At 52.1% G+C, this 17669-nt stretch overlaps 1 protein-coding gene across 1 annotated transcript; it reads right to left on the bottom strand.

Moving 5' to 3' along the window:
- Positions 1 to 2743: 2743 nt before the first annotated feature.
- Positions 2744 to 15838, bottom strand: LOC140492579 (uncharacterized). Its single transcript, XM_072591558.1, has 4 exons — positions 15430 to 15838; positions 8626 to 8694; positions 7476 to 7752; positions 2744 to 4349 (listed from the first exon to the last, which is right to left on the bottom strand). Exons 1-4 carry the CDS (start codon positions 15460 to 15462, stop codon positions 3376 to 3378), a joined length of 1353 nt encoding a protein of 450 aa, XP_072447659.1. The 5' UTR covers positions 15463 to 15838; the 3' UTR covers positions 2744 to 3375.
- Positions 15839 to 17669: the final 1831 nt, after the last annotated feature.

Genomic DNA, 17669 nt, shown 5'->3' with positions numbered 1-17669 from the left:
CCTCCCCCCGAAAACTCCCCCCTCTCCCCCTCCCCCCCCCCCCCCCCCGTGGATAATCTCCCCCCTCTCACCCTCCCCCCCCCCCTGGGATAATATCCCCCCCTCGTGGATAATCTCCCCCCCTCTCTCCCTCCCCCCCCCCCCCCCCTGTGGATAATCTCCCCCCGCTCTCCTCCCCCCCCCCCTGTGGATAATACCCCCCCTCTCTCCCTCCCCCCCCCCCGTGATAATACCCCCCCTCATGGATAATCTCCCCCCTCTCTCCCTCCCCCCCCTCGTGGATATTCTCCCCGCTCTCTTTGTCTTCCCCGTGGATAATCTCCCACCCCTTCCCGTGGATAATCTCCCACCCCTTCCCCCGTGGATAATCTCCCACCCCCTTCCCCGTGGATAATCTCCCACCCCTTCCCCGTGGATAATCTCCCACCCCCTTCCCCGTGGATAATCTCCCACCCCCTTCCCCGTGGATAATCTCCCACCCCCTTCCCCGTGGATAATCTCCCACCCCCTTCCCCGTGGATAATCTCCCACCCCCTTCCCCGTGGATAATCTCCCACCCCCTTCCCCGTGGATAATCTCCCCCTGCTCTCTCCCCCCCTGCCCCACCCCTGTGGATAATCTCCCACCCCTTCCCTGTGAATAATTACCCCCCTCTCTCTCTTCCCCATGGATAATCTCCCCCCTCTCTTTCCCGTGGATAACCTCCCTCCTGTCTCTCTCTTCCCAGTGGATATCCCTCCCCCTCTCTCCGCCCCCAATGGATAATTTCCGCCCCCTTCCTTTCCTGTGGATAATCTCACCCTCTCTCTCTTTCCCCCCCCCCCCCCCCCCCCATGGATAATCTCCCCATTCTCTCTCTCTCCTCCATGGATAATCTCACCCCGTCTCTCTCTCCCCTGTGGATAATCTCACCCCCCCTCCCCATGGATAATCTCCCGCCTCTCTCCCTTCCCGGCAGAAAATCCCTCCTCTTTTTTCCCCGTGGATAACCCCACCCCCTCACTTACTCTCTCCCCTGAGGTTAATCTACTCCTCTCCCTCTCTCTTCCCCGGGTACAATATCACACTCCCCCCCCACCCCCAGGGACAATCTCACCCCCTTACCTCTCTCTTCCCCGTGGCAAATCCACCCCCTCTCTCCGCTGGGGATAATTGCACTCCCCCGTGGATAATCCCACCCCCTCCCTCCCCAGTGGGCAATCGCCCCACCTCCCCTCTCCACCACTCCCGTGGATAATCTCTCCCCGACGTCTCTCTTCCCTGTGGATAATCGCCCACCCCCCCACTCTTTCCCCGTGGATAATTGCGCCCCCCCCACTCTCCTCCCCATGGATAATCGCACCCCCCAGTCTCTCCACCATGGATAAGAGCCCCCCTCACACTCTGCCCCGTGGATAATCGCCCCCCCCCACTCTCTCCACCATGGATTCTAGCCCCCCTCACTCTCTCCCCAGTGGATAATCGCCCCCCACCTCCCAATCTCTCCCCAGTGGATAATCGCCCCCCACCTCCCAATCTCTCCACTGTGGATAATCGCCACCCCCTCCCTCTCTCTCCCCCGTGGAAAATTTTCCCCCTCCCTATCCAAGTGGAAGAGAGAGAATGTCCCACCTCTCTCTTCGCCGTAGATAATTACCCCCCCCTCCCTTCCCCATGGATAATACCCCCTCCTTCCCCGTAATTGGCCCCCCCTCTTCCTCGTGGATAAACTCCCCCCTCTCACACTTCCCCCTGCAAAACCCCCCACCCTCTCTCTTCCCCCTGGATAATCCCATCCTCTCTCTCACACTCCTCCGTGTGGATAATCTCCCCCCCCCCCCCCCCCCTTCCTGGTGTGTAATCCACCCCCTCTTCCCGGTGGGTAATCTCTCCCCCCCCTTCCCCCAGATAACCTACCCCCTTCGGATAATCTCCCCCCCTTCCCGGTGGATAATCCAGCCCCTCTTCCCCGTGGGTAATCTCTCCCCCCCTCCTTCCCCCTGGATAACCTACCCCCCTTCTGATAATCTCCAACCCTTTGGATAACCTCCACACCCCCCCCCCCAATAACCTCCCCCCTTTCCCTTTGGATAATCTCCCCCCCTTTCCTGTGGATAATTTCCCCCCCCTCCCCCGTGGATATTCTCTCCCCTTTCCCCATGGATAACCACCCCCCCCTTCCCCGTGCATAACCTCCCCCCCCTTCCCTGTGGATAATCTCCCCCCTTCCCCGTGGATAACCTCCTCCCCCTTCCCCGTGGATAACCTCCTCCCCCTTCCCCGTGCATAACCTCCTCCCCCTTCCCTGTGGATAATCTCCCCCCTTCCCCGTGGATAACCTCCTCCCCCTTCCCCGTGGATAACCTCCTCCCCCTTCCCCGTGGATAATCTCCTCCCCTTCGGATAATTTCCCGCCTCTTCCCTGTGGATAATTTCCCTGCCCCCTTCCCCGTGGATAATCTCCCCCCCGCTTCTCCGTGGATAATCTCCCCCCCCCACCTTTCCTGTGGATAATCTGCCCCCCCCCCCCCCCCTTTACTGTGGATAATCTCCCCCCTTTCTTTTCCCTGTGGATAACCTCTCTTCTCTCTCTCTCTCATCCCCAGGGATAATCTCGATTGTGCGTCTCTCTCTCAACTGTCTGGTGGGGTCACATTTTGAGTTGAGGAACACCTTTTAGTTTTTGTAAACTTCACTGCGATAACAAAATGATATTTGTTGCACGAGAGGGCAGACAGAAAACCAAGCAAGGGGAACACGAAACTATTTACAGGAAATTTTAAAAATCAATGATGGAAACCATCTAGACATTGTCATGCATCAGTGCTAATCTCCAATGATGACGAAACCACTTCCTCAGGACTTGCCAAATTGGAATTAGAGCACATTCTCAGGGCTGCACTGCATTGATCAGCGCCAGCTTCACTTGCCCAGATCTGTTTTGGGTGGGGGGGTGAATCAGCAGCGTGAGGCAGTCGGTGAGTCAGGGCTGGGCTCTGGGAGGAGGCCAGATGTCAGCACTGGACTCCCTGGGAGAGGTAAATTGTCAGCAGTTGACTCTTAGAATAAGGGAGTAGTGACCTGGGGTCAGCACTGGCTGGACAGGGGTCAGTGCTGCGTCCTCAGAAGGTGGTGAGGGATCACCGCTGGAGAGTAATCAGCTGCGTGTGTTCAACGTGAGGTCAGGGGTCAGTGTTGGACCACTGGCAGGAGGTTGGGGGTCAATACTGAGCTGGACAGAATTCAGTGCTGCATCCGTGGTAGGAGGTCAAAGACTGGACTGAACGGGTCAATACTGTCACCTCAGAAGGAGGTCAGGGGTCAGTGTTGGCTACTTGGCAGGAGTTCGGAGGTCAGGGCTGGCTAGACTGCGGTCAATGTCAGTTTCTCAGGAGGTCAGGGGTCAGTACTGGGAAGGACAGTGGTCAATGTCGACTCCTCGGCAGGATGTCGGGGGTCAGTGCTGGGCTGGACAGCGGTCAGTGTCAGTGTCACCTCCTCAGCTGGAGGTCGGAGGTCAAGGCTGGGCTGGACAGTGGTCAGTGCCGGTTCCTCAGCTGGAGTTCGGGGGTCAGTGCTGGGCTGGACAGCGGTCAGTGTCAGTGTCACCTCCTCCGCTGGAGGTCGGGGGTCAAGGCTGGGCTGGACAGTTGTCAGTGCCGGTTCCTCAGCTGGAGTTCGGGGGTCAGTGCTGGGCTGGACAGCAGTCAGTGTCAGTATCACCTCCTCAGCTGCAGGTCGGAGGTCAGGGCTGGGCTGGACAGCGCTCAGTGCCGGTTCCTCAGCTGGAGGTCGGAGGTCAGCGCTGGGCTGGACAGCGCTCAGTGCCGGTTCCTCGGCTGAAGGTCGGAGGTCAGCGCTGGGCTGGACAGTGCTCAGTGCCGGTTCCTCGGCTGAAGGTCGGAGGTCAGCACTGGGCTGGACAGCACTCAGTGTCAGAGTCACCTCCTCGGCAGCTGATCCCAAATCAGCAGTGGGATCCCGAGGCGCTGTCGGTGCCTCACGTCTGACCAACAGCTTTACAGGGAGCCGGAAGGGGTTCAACGGGCATGGTGCAGGCCTGTCAGATTCCAGAGGTAGCTCAGCAGCATTGCTGAGCCCAGACTTTGATTGGTCGAACTGAGCGGTGGAGTGGGTCTGGGCTGCAGGCTGGACCTTAGGACCAGAGGCCTGTGTCTGCCCTGTCAGATTGATACTGGGGCCCTGCGCAGTGGAGGGAGCTGTCTGAACTGGATGATCAGCTTGCATGGCTGACGCAGTGCTGGTCAGCTGGCGGTAGGTAGTGTTCATGTGGGTCCACAGCTCCTGGCAGTCCAGGTCTTGTAGCTGGTCCGGGAGAGACATCAACAGGTCAAGGACAACTGCAGACTCTAGGGGAGAGAGAAGAGAGTCCTTTGAGGCAAGCATACACCTCATGTGCAGCAAACACAGGAACTGGAATAGGCCACTGAGCTCCTCAAGCCTGTTCTACCATTCAATGAGATCAGGGCTGTTCTGTGGCCGAACTCCATGTGCTGATTACTGGCCCATGTGTCTATCTAGGAGAAAGTGGGGACTGCAGATGCTGGAGGTCAGAGTCAAAGAGCGTGTGGTGCTGGAAACGCACGGCAGGTCAGGCAGCATCCGAGGAGCAGGAGAATCAACATTCCGGCCATAAGCCCTTCATCACAGCCTCATTCCTGATGAAGGGCTTAAGCTCAAAACGTTGACTTTCCCGCTTCTGGGATGCTGCCTGACTGGCTGCGCTTTTCCAGCACCACAGTCTTTGACCATATTCCTCAATACCTTATCTGAGCAAGAATATATCTCTGATGTATAATTAACAACTGATCCAACATGCACTGTCGCTTGTGGAACAGAGTTCAAAATATCTACCATCCTTTGTCTGTAGAAGTGCTTCCTGCTATCTGGAAGGTTTTGACTCATAAGGAGAGGCTGGACAGACTGGGCCTTCTTTCCCTGGAGCGCAAGAACCTGAGGGGTGACCTTATAGAGGTCCATAAAAGACACAGATAAGGTAGAAGGCTTTTCCCCAGGGCAGGAGAGTCTAAAACTAGAGGGCGTAGGTTAATGGTGAGAGAGATGAGATGAGATACAAAAGGGTCCAGGGGACAATTGCTTCCACAGAGGCTGGTGAGTGCCTGGAATGAGCTGCCAGAGGTTCCTGATGTTCTGACCAAGTTCCTGATGATGGGCTTATGCCCGAAATGTCAATTCCCTTGCTCCTCGGATGCTGCCTGACCTGCCGTGCTTTTCCAGCACCACACTCGCAACTCCAGCATCTGCAGTCACCACTTACTCCTGCCAGAGGGAGTGGAGGAAGTGAATACAATTTCATCATTTAAGAAACATTTAGACAGGGTAGGTATGGAGGGATATGGCCCAAATGCAGACAAATGGGACTGGTTTAAATTGTGGAAACTGGGCAGCTTAAGCAAGTTAGGCTGAAGGGCCTAGGTCCCCGCGGTAGGCCTCTGTGACTCTCCTGAACGGCCTGGCCCGAATTTTGAGACAATATCTCCCAATTCTCGAAGCCCCAACCAGTGGAAACAGTTTCTGTGTTTTTCCTGTGAACACCATGAAGACTTTGATCACGTCACCTCATGACCTTCTAAATTCCTAAGGAAACTGGACAAAATTTGCATAACCTAGCCTCAAACTTCTCCCTAAATATCGTCTGGGCGTCATTCTTAGACACAGACAAAAAAAAACGTTGAATGCTTTCAAGAAATTAGATCAATTTTTCAGAGCAAAAGGGATCGAAGAGAACTTGATGATCAGCCATAATCACACCGAACTGTACAGCAGACTCAAAGGGCCAAATGGCCTCCTCCTCTGCCTATTTTCTGTGTCCCTATGCAAGAGAGTTGTTGAAACACGAGGGAGCAGAGCTAACGGCTGAGTGACATATACTAGTGGGAAGGACTGGCGGGGTTGCAGGGAGTGGATGTCAGAGAAAGTGTCAAGAGAGAAAATGGACAAGATTCTAAAGGGAATTCTCAGGGTCAATTCTTTCACTTGGCGGAAGAGGGAGGGACGGGAAAGGAACCAAAATTGTGGGAGGGTCAGGAAGGGGAACAAGGTCAGGAAGTGGGCGTGAAAATACATATGGTAAGAGGAAAGAGAGAGCAGAAGCTGTGTGTGAAAGATGGCACACAGAGAGAGACAGAAGGGGAAGGAGCTGGGTGGGGAGGGGAGAGTGGCGGGTGGAGAGAGATGGGAGCGTGGGGAGGGAAGACGCACTGAAGGGATGGTAGGGAGGCGAGGGAGAGAAATGGCAGGGGAGGGGCAGTGGGGGGAGAGATGAGAGATTGGAGGGTGGGAAGGGAGAGGGATGGGAGGGAGTGGAGGAAGGGAGGGAGGGAGGAGAGAGAGGCAGAAGGGCAGGGGAAAGGGAGAGAGAGAGAGAGAGAGAGAGAGAGAGAGAGAGAGAGAAACGGGAGTGAAGGGGAGAGACAGGAAGGAGGAAGAAACAAACACAGACTTACATCAGATAAACTATACATTTCACAAATACGACAGCAGAGTGCACTTTTGCTGTTTTAACTCATGCTGAGTGGAGGCAGCTGAGAGCTTGGGAGTGGGTCTGGGGTAGGGTGGGAAGGGCGAAGAGAGTGGGGAGGATAATGAGGAAGGATGGAAGTGCAGTAGGGGGGGGTGGGGAAGAAGCCCAACCATCACATTGCCATGATCATGTTGAATGACAGATCAGGCTCCAAGGGCCAATTGGCCCACACCTGCTCATATTTTCAATGTATAGGTGAGGGCTTGACGTGTACAGGATATATATACACACACATTGTGATCGGTCCATACAGAAACCTCCTGCCTCAACACCTCTCTCTCTCTCTGGGCAGTGAGCAACTTTGCCCTGGCTTACATCCACCACGCGCTGGTGACCCCACACCAGATCGAACGCTCCATGCCTCAGTCATAGCAGATGCGTCCCCATGTCCCCCGATCCCGAGACCGGGCAGGTTTTGATGGTCTGCTGCAGGTTATACACAGGCAGTACCTTCTGCACCCACCACCCTGACTGGGTCAAAACTCTCCCCCTGACGGACTCTGTTTGGCACACGGATTGGAGTGGCTCAACAAGGCAGCTCACCACTGCCTTCTCCAGGGCAATTCTGGACCAGCCTGGCCAGTGACACTCAGATCAGCCAATGATTCATAATAAAAGGAAAATATAGAAGAGGCCATTCCACCCTGTTCTGGCTCCTGCTGCTTGTGTTCATCTCCCGCTTGTAGCTCCAGGACACTCTCCTTTTGCTGAACAAAGAGGTCCATTTTCCTTCAGAGAATTACAATCAAAACAAATTCCCACAGGCTCTCCTTTTCGGAGGGCAGTGGAGAATGAAGGCTGCGTGAGATCAGCACCTTACTGCTTGGCAGGGCAGCCCTGAGGGGCTGAATGGCCTACAGCTGCTCTCATTTGGACCATCCCAACATCCTGAAGCCCCGTCTGACACGCAGGGGCTGACTCCTGGACTTACCGAAGGCGGAGAGCTGTGGCAATGTTGAGCCCCTCGCGGTGGCCGACAGGTACTTATAGATTTTCGCAAAGTCCATGGACATGTCCAGGGCTTGGGCCACTCCCGGTGACTGGGTACAGCTCTCGGTCACGGTGATCACAGGGGGTGGCGCGCTGGACACCGACCCAGGCAGGGAACCTCCAGGCAATGTTCCGTCTCCCGAACCTCGCAAAGTCGGATCAGTCGGCACTGCCCGTGATGCCTGGCACCTGGGTTCAGTGGCTGCAATCATCAGGGTCTGGGAATAAATAGCAGAGCTTGGATAATAAGTGACGGGTGCAGAGTGAGGGGAGTGGCTCCACGGAACCTCACTGCGAGATGGCACATGGTGACATAATGGACTCGTGACAGGAATGCTGGGAGAGAGGTGGACACGGAGCAGAGGTTGTGGGAGTGATGGTGGTGGAAGGTATATTTGAGTAATTTGTGCCAGTAAAGGTGACCACAAAACCATTGTAACAAACCACTTCCTAAAACTACAGGGTCACAGTTTCAAAGTAAGGGGATTACCCAGTTGGCAGAGAGATGAGGGGCTGGGGCATGTGAGGGAGAGAAGCAGCATAAAGGCAGGGCCAGGCCGGGCTGAAGGGAGAGGGGGAGCAATAAGGGAGAGGAAAAGCTTGTGGGTTTGAGGTAATGGCCAGAGGCTCTGGTTATGGGTGACGACTGAATGGGTGCAGTCTGTGCAGGGGATGGGGACAGTGGGTGACAAGGAGTTTGTTACTGAAATGTAGAGCTCAACATCACGCTCTCGCTCCTCCCCGCCGATTCCCACTCCCCCACTACGGTATTCCTTCTCCCAATCATTTCTCTCCCCCACTCCACCCCACTCGCTTCACGTTTCCCTATGATTCACCCTCCCCCTCATGCCACAATAGCTTCCTCACTTTGCTCCTCTCCAACTGCCTCATCCCTTCACTCCTCTCGCACTCTCCTTCTCCTAATCCTCAATCTCTTTTCATTCCCACCCCACACTCCCCCTCCCCCCACTCCCACTCCCACTCCCTCTGTAAATCTCTCCTGTTACCCACTCCCAGCATTCCCCTCCCGTCAGATCCCCCATCTCCCCCCTCGAGGGAGCGGTGCACACAACAGTCCCAGCGCCATCTACCTGAGAGAACGCCGTTGTAATCACTTCGGCCAAATCCCCTGTCACTTGTTCAGCAAGCTCCGTCCAGATCTGCAAAAGATACAAAAAAGAGCACCCGCTCATGTGGAATGTGGCTAATTGCCGACTAGTAGCAGCACACTTAGGAATCTCTTAATTATCTGCCAATCACTGCTTACCCTTCAAGGAAGTATCACCATGAGTTTGTCTGATGTGCAGGTAGTCCCTGCATCGTTTCTGTGAACCTACACTTCTTGTCAAATCCAACATATACTTACTAAAGCTTTGCTCAGAACGTGAGGATACTTCAAACTGACACAAGCTAATGCAAGCTTGAAATTAACACCCAATTCCTTCAAAGCCCCAACTTCACGACTACTTACTTAAACAACCTCAGTAAAACCCAGCATGCTGACGAGATTGACAATCCAATTGCTTCTACTTATTGACAGAATCACGATCCTTCCTCCTCGAGTTTATTCTTTTTAGCTTCCCTGCTATCTTAATCCCGTTTGGTAGTGAAGGTCAACACATTTTCGGTCCTCAGGAAAACTCGCTGAACGTTCCGATCTTTCGCGAGGGGAATTCAATGCCAGAGTAGGCAGATTACGCTTCAGTTACACAGGTCGATAGTGAGACTGCATCTGCTGGTCACCATACTTCCAGGAAGGTGGCCATGCATTGGAAACAGTTCAGAGAAGGTTTACTGAAGTGATACCTGGAATAAGCAAATTGCCTTGAGAAAAGGTTAGTCAGTTGAGTTAGCAGCCCAGACCAGCAGAGGAAACCCTTCCACACACGGGCTCCACCTACACTCTTGCTGCTACAGAAAGGCAGTCAACATCAAAGACTCTATCCACCCCAGTTACAACCTCTTCTCGTGTCTTCCATCAGGCAGAAGTTACAGAAACTTGAACACACAAGGTGTTGTTATTGGACTGCTGAATGGGCCTTGAACTTCAAATAACCTTAGCTCTTGCTTTGCACACCTCTTGTGCAGTTGTAACCTGAATGTCTCGCTCTGTCTCAGCACCCTATGATCTGCCTGCACTGCTCTCAAAATAAAGCTTTTCACTGTTCTTAAGGTCACGTCAAACTAAATCGAGTTAAAGGTGACTGACTTGAAACACACGAGATCCCGAGGGGCCTTGACCTTACAGGTTCTTCAATCAGGGACTGAGCAGTTAACGGGGGTAGGCAGGAATGTGAATTTAAGGGCAGAGGTGAGAGGTGGCCACGACGAGAAGGAAGGAAGGAAGGGACGGGGTCTGTATCAGAGAGAATGGTTGGCTATAACGACACAAAATCATTTCAAACCTGTTAACAAAGGAACACTCAATTAACATTTTGGGGAAATAACCACAAGAGAAAAAAGGGCTGCTACAAAGTCACCTTTAAGTGAGTTGAAGTCAGTTGCCGAGACACAGGTTCTAAAAATATGGGAATTTGCAAAGAGACAAAGGAGAATTCCAGCTTCAGAGAGAAACAGCAGAAGGGCTGGAGTTGGTGGGCACAGAAGAGACCAAAAAAGGCCTCTGTGTAATCAGCTTTACTCAGTGATACCTCAAAATTAACTGCTCTATTTTAAGATTTGAACGATATGTGAAGAGTCACAGACAGAGTCCTACAGCACAGAGACAGGTCCTTTGGTCCATGCTGACTAAAACATCCATCTACGCTGCACCCCACTTCCCTGCACTTGGCCCATACCCTTCTAATCCTTCCCTCTCCATGTATTTGTCCAACTGCCCTTTAAATGGTGTTAATATACCACCTCATTCCATATGCGCACCACCCTCTGTGTAAGGAAGTTGCTCCTCAGGTCCCCTTTTATTCTTTCCCCTCTCGTGCTCGGTTCCCCAACTCTGGGGAAACAGGGTTACCCCATGCCTCTCACGATCTTATACACCTCTATAAGATTCCTCCCTCAGTCTCCTATGCTCTCAAGAAAACAGGCCCAAGCTTATCCTACCTCTCCCTGTAACTCAGTCCCATCAGTCCTGGCAACATCCTTGCAAATTTCTTCGGCACTCTTCCCAGTTTAGTAACATCTTACCTATAACAAGGTGACCAAAACTGAGTGCTGCATAACTAATGTCCCGTACAACTGTGACATAATTTCCCAACTTCTGTATAGTCGGTTCTGCTCTAACATGTGTTTCTTCAATGCAAATTGATTATAATGCAATTGAAGAATTTCGATCATTATGTGTACCTGTAGGGGCCAGAACACAGTTCCGGTCCCACTGGTTTAAATGGTGCTGTCTTTACACAAGTTTCTGTCCTGACTGATGAAGGCCAGTGTGCATAAAGCCTTCTTCACTCCCCTGTCTACCTGGGACTCCACTTTCTAAGACCATAAGACATGGGAGCAGAAATTAGGCCATTTGGCCCATCAAGTCTGCTCTGCCATTCAACCATGGCCGATAGCCAGAAAAATGGAACTGAGAAACCTTTCTCCCCAGAACCTCTGATCCCCTTGGAAATCAAGAACTTATTGATCTCAATATACTCAATGCCCTGGCCTCCACAGCCTTCAGTGCCAATGAAGTCCATAGATTCCCCAATCTCTGGCTGAACAAGTCTCTCCTTATCTCCAGTCTAAAGGATTTCAGAGAACCGTGGACCTGAATTCCAAGGATCCCCCCCCACCCCCTTACACTCCTTAAGGCCCTGCTATTCACCATGAAACCCCTTACCTTTATTGGACTTTCCAAAATGTATATGCATTTTTTTTAAAAAAGTGATGGCAAAAAGCTAGTATGCAAAACGTCAAGAGGGTGACCCTCCATAAGACGACAAAACAGTTATATATGCTGTTCTGATATAGAATCAAGTGCTGAAACCAAAGAATAGGTGAAGATCAAGGAAGTCACTTGTGTTAAAGTCTGCTGCCTTGCAGATTCATGTGTAATAAACACCATTTGTCTAGTAACAGCTACAATCTCAGTTGCTAAATCTGGCTTCATGTGTTAACCTCTTTGTTCCAGCAACCAATCCACTCCAAATACAGAGGAGTTGTGGTTTTGCACCTTAAAAACGGTTTCTCTTCTTCTCAGTACTTGATTCAAACGTCACATCTGTAAATATCTGTTTGCAACTCCACTTCTTTACCCCTAAGGAACCTATAACGTGTAATAAGCTGTTTGAATACTGCTTCCAAGTTGAACTTGGATCATTCCAAGTTAAAACAAACAGGCTACATAGTTCACTGATCATGTGGTGGAGAAAGTGAGCACTGCAGATGCTGGAGATCAGAGTCAGCAAGTGTGTGCTGGAAAGCACAGCAGGTCCGGCAGCAACCGAGGAGCAGGAGAGTCAACGTTTCAGGCATACACTCTTCATCAGGAATGTGGGGTGTGGGTCCAAGAGGGCTGAGAGATAAATGAGATGGGGCTGGGGCTGGGGGAAGGCATCTGGGAATGCGATAGGTAGACGAAGGTCGGAGACAAGGGTACAGTGAATAGGTGAAAAGGAAGATGGACAGGTCACGAGAGCAGTGCTGAGTTGGAGGGTTGAATGTGGGATGAGGTGGGGTGAGGGCAAATAAGGAAACTGGTGAAATCAACATTGACCCAGTGTGATTGGAGGGTCCCAACGTGGAAGGTGAGGAGTTCTTCCTCCAGGTGTTGGGGGGGACTTGGATTTGGTGGCGGAGGTGGCTCAGCACTTGCACGTCCTTGGTGGGGTGGGAAGGGAAGGGGAGTTGCAGTGCCCGGCCACAGAACAGTGGGGTTGATTGGTGCGTGTGTTCTGACAATGCTCTGTAAAACGTCCTGAACACCTCAGGGACACAGACACCAATCAACCCCACTGTCCTGTGGTCGAACACTTCAACTCCCCCCACCCACCCCACCAAGGACATGCAGGTCCTGAGCCTCCTCCACCAAATCCAAGCCCCACAACACCTGGAGGAAGAACGCCTCATCTTCCACCTTGGGACCCTTCAACCACACTGGGTCAATGTTAACTTCACCAGTTTCCTTATTTCTCCTCCTTCTGCCTTCCAACTCCACACCGCCCTCTTGACCAGTCCTACCTATCTATCTTCCTTTCCATCTATCCGCTTCACCCTCGTCTCCGACCTATCACCTTCACCCCATCTCCATCTACATGTCAAATTCCCAGCTACCTTCCCCCCCTAGCGCCACCCCCTCCCATTTATCTCTCAGCCCCCTTGGGCACCCCCCCCCCCCCCCACCCCAAACCACCCCACATTCCTGATGTAGAGCTTAATTTGTAATTTGTAATAGACAATAGACAATAGATGCAGGAGTAGGCCATTCTGCCCTTCAAGCCTGCACCGCCATTCAATATGATCATGGCTGATCATTCCCAATCAGTATCCTGTTCCAGCCTTATCTCCATAACCCTTGACTCCACTATCTTTAAGAGCTCTATCCAATTCTTTCTTAAATGAATCCAGAGACTGGGCCTCCACTGCCCTCTGGGGCAGAGCATTCCACACAGCCACCACTCTCTGGGTGAAGTAGTTTCTCCTCATCTCTGTCCTTATGTCCAAAACATCCACTCTCCTGCTCCTCGGATGCTGCCTCCCCAGCTGTGCTTTTCCGACGCCACACGTTTTGACACTGATCATGGGGTGGACATGCCGGTGATCTGACAGTATTATAAACATTAACCTAAAATTTCCGAGAGTAGCTGAAATGCAACCAAATTAGAATGAAGCAAGAACAAATTGACTACAAGAGTCAGGAGGTCGTGTCAATAGATGTGAAGCTGGAAGAGCACAGCGTGTCAGACAGCAACTGAGGAGCAGGAAAGGCAACATTTCTGGCCCCCCTATCCAACAGCCATTTCAAGCTCATGCCTGTTCCGTTCACACACACAATAGGGGCCATTGCACGTGGCTGAACATGCACTTCCAGGCCCTGTATGTGCGAACCTTCCATATGAATGTGTGCACAGTCACCTCAAAGTTTCGGTGTCTTTTTGATAACAGACACAGAGAACCAGGTGTGAGCCTGTGGACAATGTATCAGCTGGATTTGTGCTAAGTGCCATACAACCGAGTGGATGACGTAAAGGCGGTGACAAACTAGGTTTTAGCAAGCTCGGAAGATGGAGTTGCTTGATCAATGATGAGAAGGTGAGACAGAACAGGCCGATAACCTGTTCTGGTCTGATCGTCAGTCAAGTTCAGTCCTAGCTCTGTACAACAAAACTACTTTATGCTGACCAGATATGTTAAATCAATCTAGTCCTATTTGTCAGCATTTGGCCCAAATTCCTCTGAACTCTTCCCATTCGTGTACCTATCCAGATGCCTTTTTAACATACCCACCCCCCCAACTTCCTGTGGGAGCTTGTTCCATACACACACCACCCTCTGTATGGAAATGCTGCCCTTCGCTCCGTTATATCTTTCCCCTCTCACTTTAAATCTATGCCCTCAAGTTTTGGACTCCCCTATCCTGAGAAAAACACCATTCACCCTAACTATGCCCCTCATGATTTTATAAACCTCCACAAGGTCACCCCTCAGCCTCCAGGGAAAACAGCCCCAGCCTGTTCAGCTTCTCCATGTGGGTCAAACCCTCCAACCCTGGCGACATCCTTGTACATCTTTTCTAAACTCTTTCAAGTTTTAACAACATCTTGTCTACAGCAGGGAGACCAGAATTGAACACAGAATTTCCAAGCTGCCTGAATAATGTCCTGTACATCCACAACATGACCTGCCAACTCCTACAACTCGGTGCACTGACTTGTGATTGTAAGCAATGCATGGATAAGAATTGTGCCACACTTTCTGCAGTACTCTGCTTTAAGAAAGAACGTTGCCTTGTGTTACTGGTATCCAGATTAAACCTGACGGAGCAGGAACAGATTAGCCTCCAGATTATTGGTGAGGTAGCCAGGGGGGCTGAAGATAAGGAAATAACCAGGCCAGGTAATGGAAGCTTACTTGGCAAAGAGAGCTTCACTAATCAGCTGGGTCCACACTATTCTGACCAGCGAGGACGCAGTGTAGAAAGCCAATGAGTGGACTTAGGGCTTTACTTGGAAAGCATGAATGAAAAAGGCCATTTGGCTCATGGCATTGTAAGAAATAATTCACAAGTGGTGGAGGGATTAAACGAAACATTAGGGAGGCCGGGGGGGGGGGGGGGGGGGGGGGGGAGGGGAGGTAGAGGTTGTTGAGACAACTTGAGGAGGACACGTCAGCAGGGACTAATAGCAGAATCAAACCAAAAGGGAGTCAGAAAGGGAGCTATGGGCTGGCCAAGTGCGACCTGTTGAAAGTCAGCACGTTAATTATTGATAGCTGCGTGACAGGCTGACCAAAAAGGAAATTAGACAGCGCTGCAGAGCTGAGGAAGCAGAACAGCAGACCTGAAAATAATGCAGCGTCTGAGCAAAGAAATGCACCAGTATCAGGCAGAGAACTGTGGCCCGTGTCAGAAAAAAGTGGACAGGCTATGGGAGGCTCGGAGGGAAACAAGTACCTATGACACGGGGGGCAGGGGGGCAGATGCAAGTCCGCAAGTCCGAGGATGAGGAAGGAACTGCGGTAATGTTCAGTCGAGTTGCCAGTTCCTACCTCAGACTTCATGCAAAAATCTCCTCAGGTACAGAGTTGACGTTAGATGGGTGTGAAAGAGGCAGAACAGGAGATACAACGCAAAAAGGTGGTACCATATGCCCCAGACCAATGAACAGAAATGGCTGTAAGACATGATAAATTAGACTTTGGGATGCACACATATTTCCATGAATTGGATCATACCCTCCACAATCTGGTTAGGGGGTTATGAGGGGAGAATGGAAAGTGATGTTACTGACCTGACCCAGTTGGCTGCTTGCTGCTCTCTCCATTTCACCTGAACGGAGAAGATGCTGCACTTTAAAATGATCCTTTAGTTGCCAGGGGTAATGCTGGGCGAACACTGACCAAAGGTCTGAATTAATCTCCAACCAGGGCTGAAATGAGACCCTAAGCCTTGGATGTGGATCAATCAGTTTTCAGTGTGTGTATAAACACAGCCATTCCTGGGGTTCAGAGGTCACCTTAACCTCCCGGTGGAGGACTCCGATAGGTCAATCCCTCCCATATTCAGGCACCGTTTGAGGAATTCTACCACACAGCTATGGACAACACAGAAGCTTCAGTGTTGAGGAAAATGATCCTTTGATTCAAAGGGACATGGGATATGAAGGTGGGCCCAGAACAGAAGCCTATGGGAAAGGTGTATGCAATTAAATGTTCGGCCCTCAAGCTGTGGAAATGGATGGGGGTGGGGGGTGGGGGGTGGGGGGACATATTTAATGGCCGCACATTGATCCATTGAAATCATGGGGATCTTCACTCTCCAGGGGACAACTAACTAATGGGATGTTAGAGTTGATTGGCTAAGTGCTAACAGTGGATATGGTCAATGACAGTCTCTGGGGGTGGGAATGGTGGAGGAACCGGGGATTGTGACCATTCCCCACCTTGGGGACGAACGTACCAGATCCGCAGGAACTATAAGCCAAGGTGCACAAGTTCAGGAAAATGAAGAGGGTTTCCGTTGGAAGGTGAGGCATGGAGGTCCAGGTGTAAGACAGTGAGGGAGTGAGGGAGTGAGGGATGCCTGCACTGCACTCAGAACACGGGAAGGGGGCGGCTCACTGGCTGCAGGCTCCTGAAGGAAGCTGACTCCCCGAAAAGCACACTGATTTGGGACAAGGAGGATGATCCTTCGAAAAGGCAGGAGGACAGGAAAGCCTCAATTACACTCCAACCCGAAGGAGTGCCTGCAAGTGGAGACCACCTCCATGAATATGGAAACTGCTGGTCTACATTTTTACTCTTAACCATAACAACACGGTTCGTGCGATGAAGGCTTTTAGATAGTGCCTTCCGCACAGCGTGTAGAATCACGGGGGGGGAGGGGGAGACAGTGGCTCGCACTGCTGCCTCACAACTGTAGGATGTGGAAAAGTAGCCCACCTACAATACAGAGGAAGCGTTGCTGGTTTTTAATGCTAATGTTCATTCGACCATGCCAGCAACCTCAGTGGAGCATCCGGTGACTCCACCGGATTCTGGGAGAAGCAGAGAGAAGCAGGAAAGGCCATGGGGACAAAAGCCAGGCCTGAAGTGCCCGCTGCACATACGGAAGCCCTGAGACGTGTGGGAGCTTGGGGAAATAGGGGAGGAGTGCATCAGGAGACCGAGGCACAGATAAAAGGGGGTGAAGGAGCCAGGGAGGAGCAGCAGTCGGTGGAGAAGCGAGCTACTGCAGCGGAGGACATGGGGGGGCCAAAGGAGGAGCAGCAGGAAAGGCAAATGCAATATCTCAACCAGCAGGTGAGTGGCTGCTGACCAGGGACCAGGGTCCCAGGCGCTGTGAGCTTTGCTGCTGCTGTTGTTAACGGAAGGGTGACGTCACTGTGGGCGATCCCAGCTCTGCAGCATGCTCCTGCGAGATGGGGGAATTCACAGACCGTTCCGATGTCCCCGACTCCTTCACAGGCAGCGAATGGGTTCAGCTGCAGCTCCTGTCCGACCGCTTGACAGCTCTGGAGCTGCGGCTGGATTCACGTCGGAGCTTCCGCAAGGTTGAGGGAATCGTAGAATGCACATTTAGTAACAATTACTGAGGGAGGTAGGGAATAGGTAACCACCAGACAGAGGAAGATTAGATTACTTACAGTGTGGAAACAGACCCTTCGGCCCAACAAGTCCACACCGACCTGCCAAAGCGCAACCCACCCACACCCATTCCCCTACATGTACCCCTTACCTAACACTACGGGTAATTTAGCAAGGCCAATTCACCCTAACCTGCACATTTTTGGACTGTGGGAGGAAACCGGAGCACCCGGAGGAAACCCACGCAGACACGGGGAGAATGTGCAAACTCCACACAGTCAGTTGCCAGTGGTGGAAATTGAACCTGGGTCCCAGGCGCTGTGAGGCAGCCGTGCTAACCACTGAGCCACCGTGCTGCCCACAAGTAGGAAGAATAGGAAGGCAATGCAGTCACCACCCTTCCAAACCAGGTAAACCGTTTTGGATGCTGCTGAGGGAGGTGGCT

Source organism: Chiloscyllium punctatum, chromosome 21 (genome assembly GCF_047496795.1).
Source record: "Chiloscyllium punctatum isolate Juve2018m chromosome 21, sChiPun1.3, whole genome shotgun sequence".
NCBI lineage: Eukaryota > Metazoa > Chordata > Chondrichthyes > Orectolobiformes > Hemiscylliidae > Chiloscyllium > Chiloscyllium punctatum.
The sequence above is the reverse complement of the archived record's forward strand: the minus strand, read 5'-3'. Positions and strand labels throughout refer to the sequence as shown.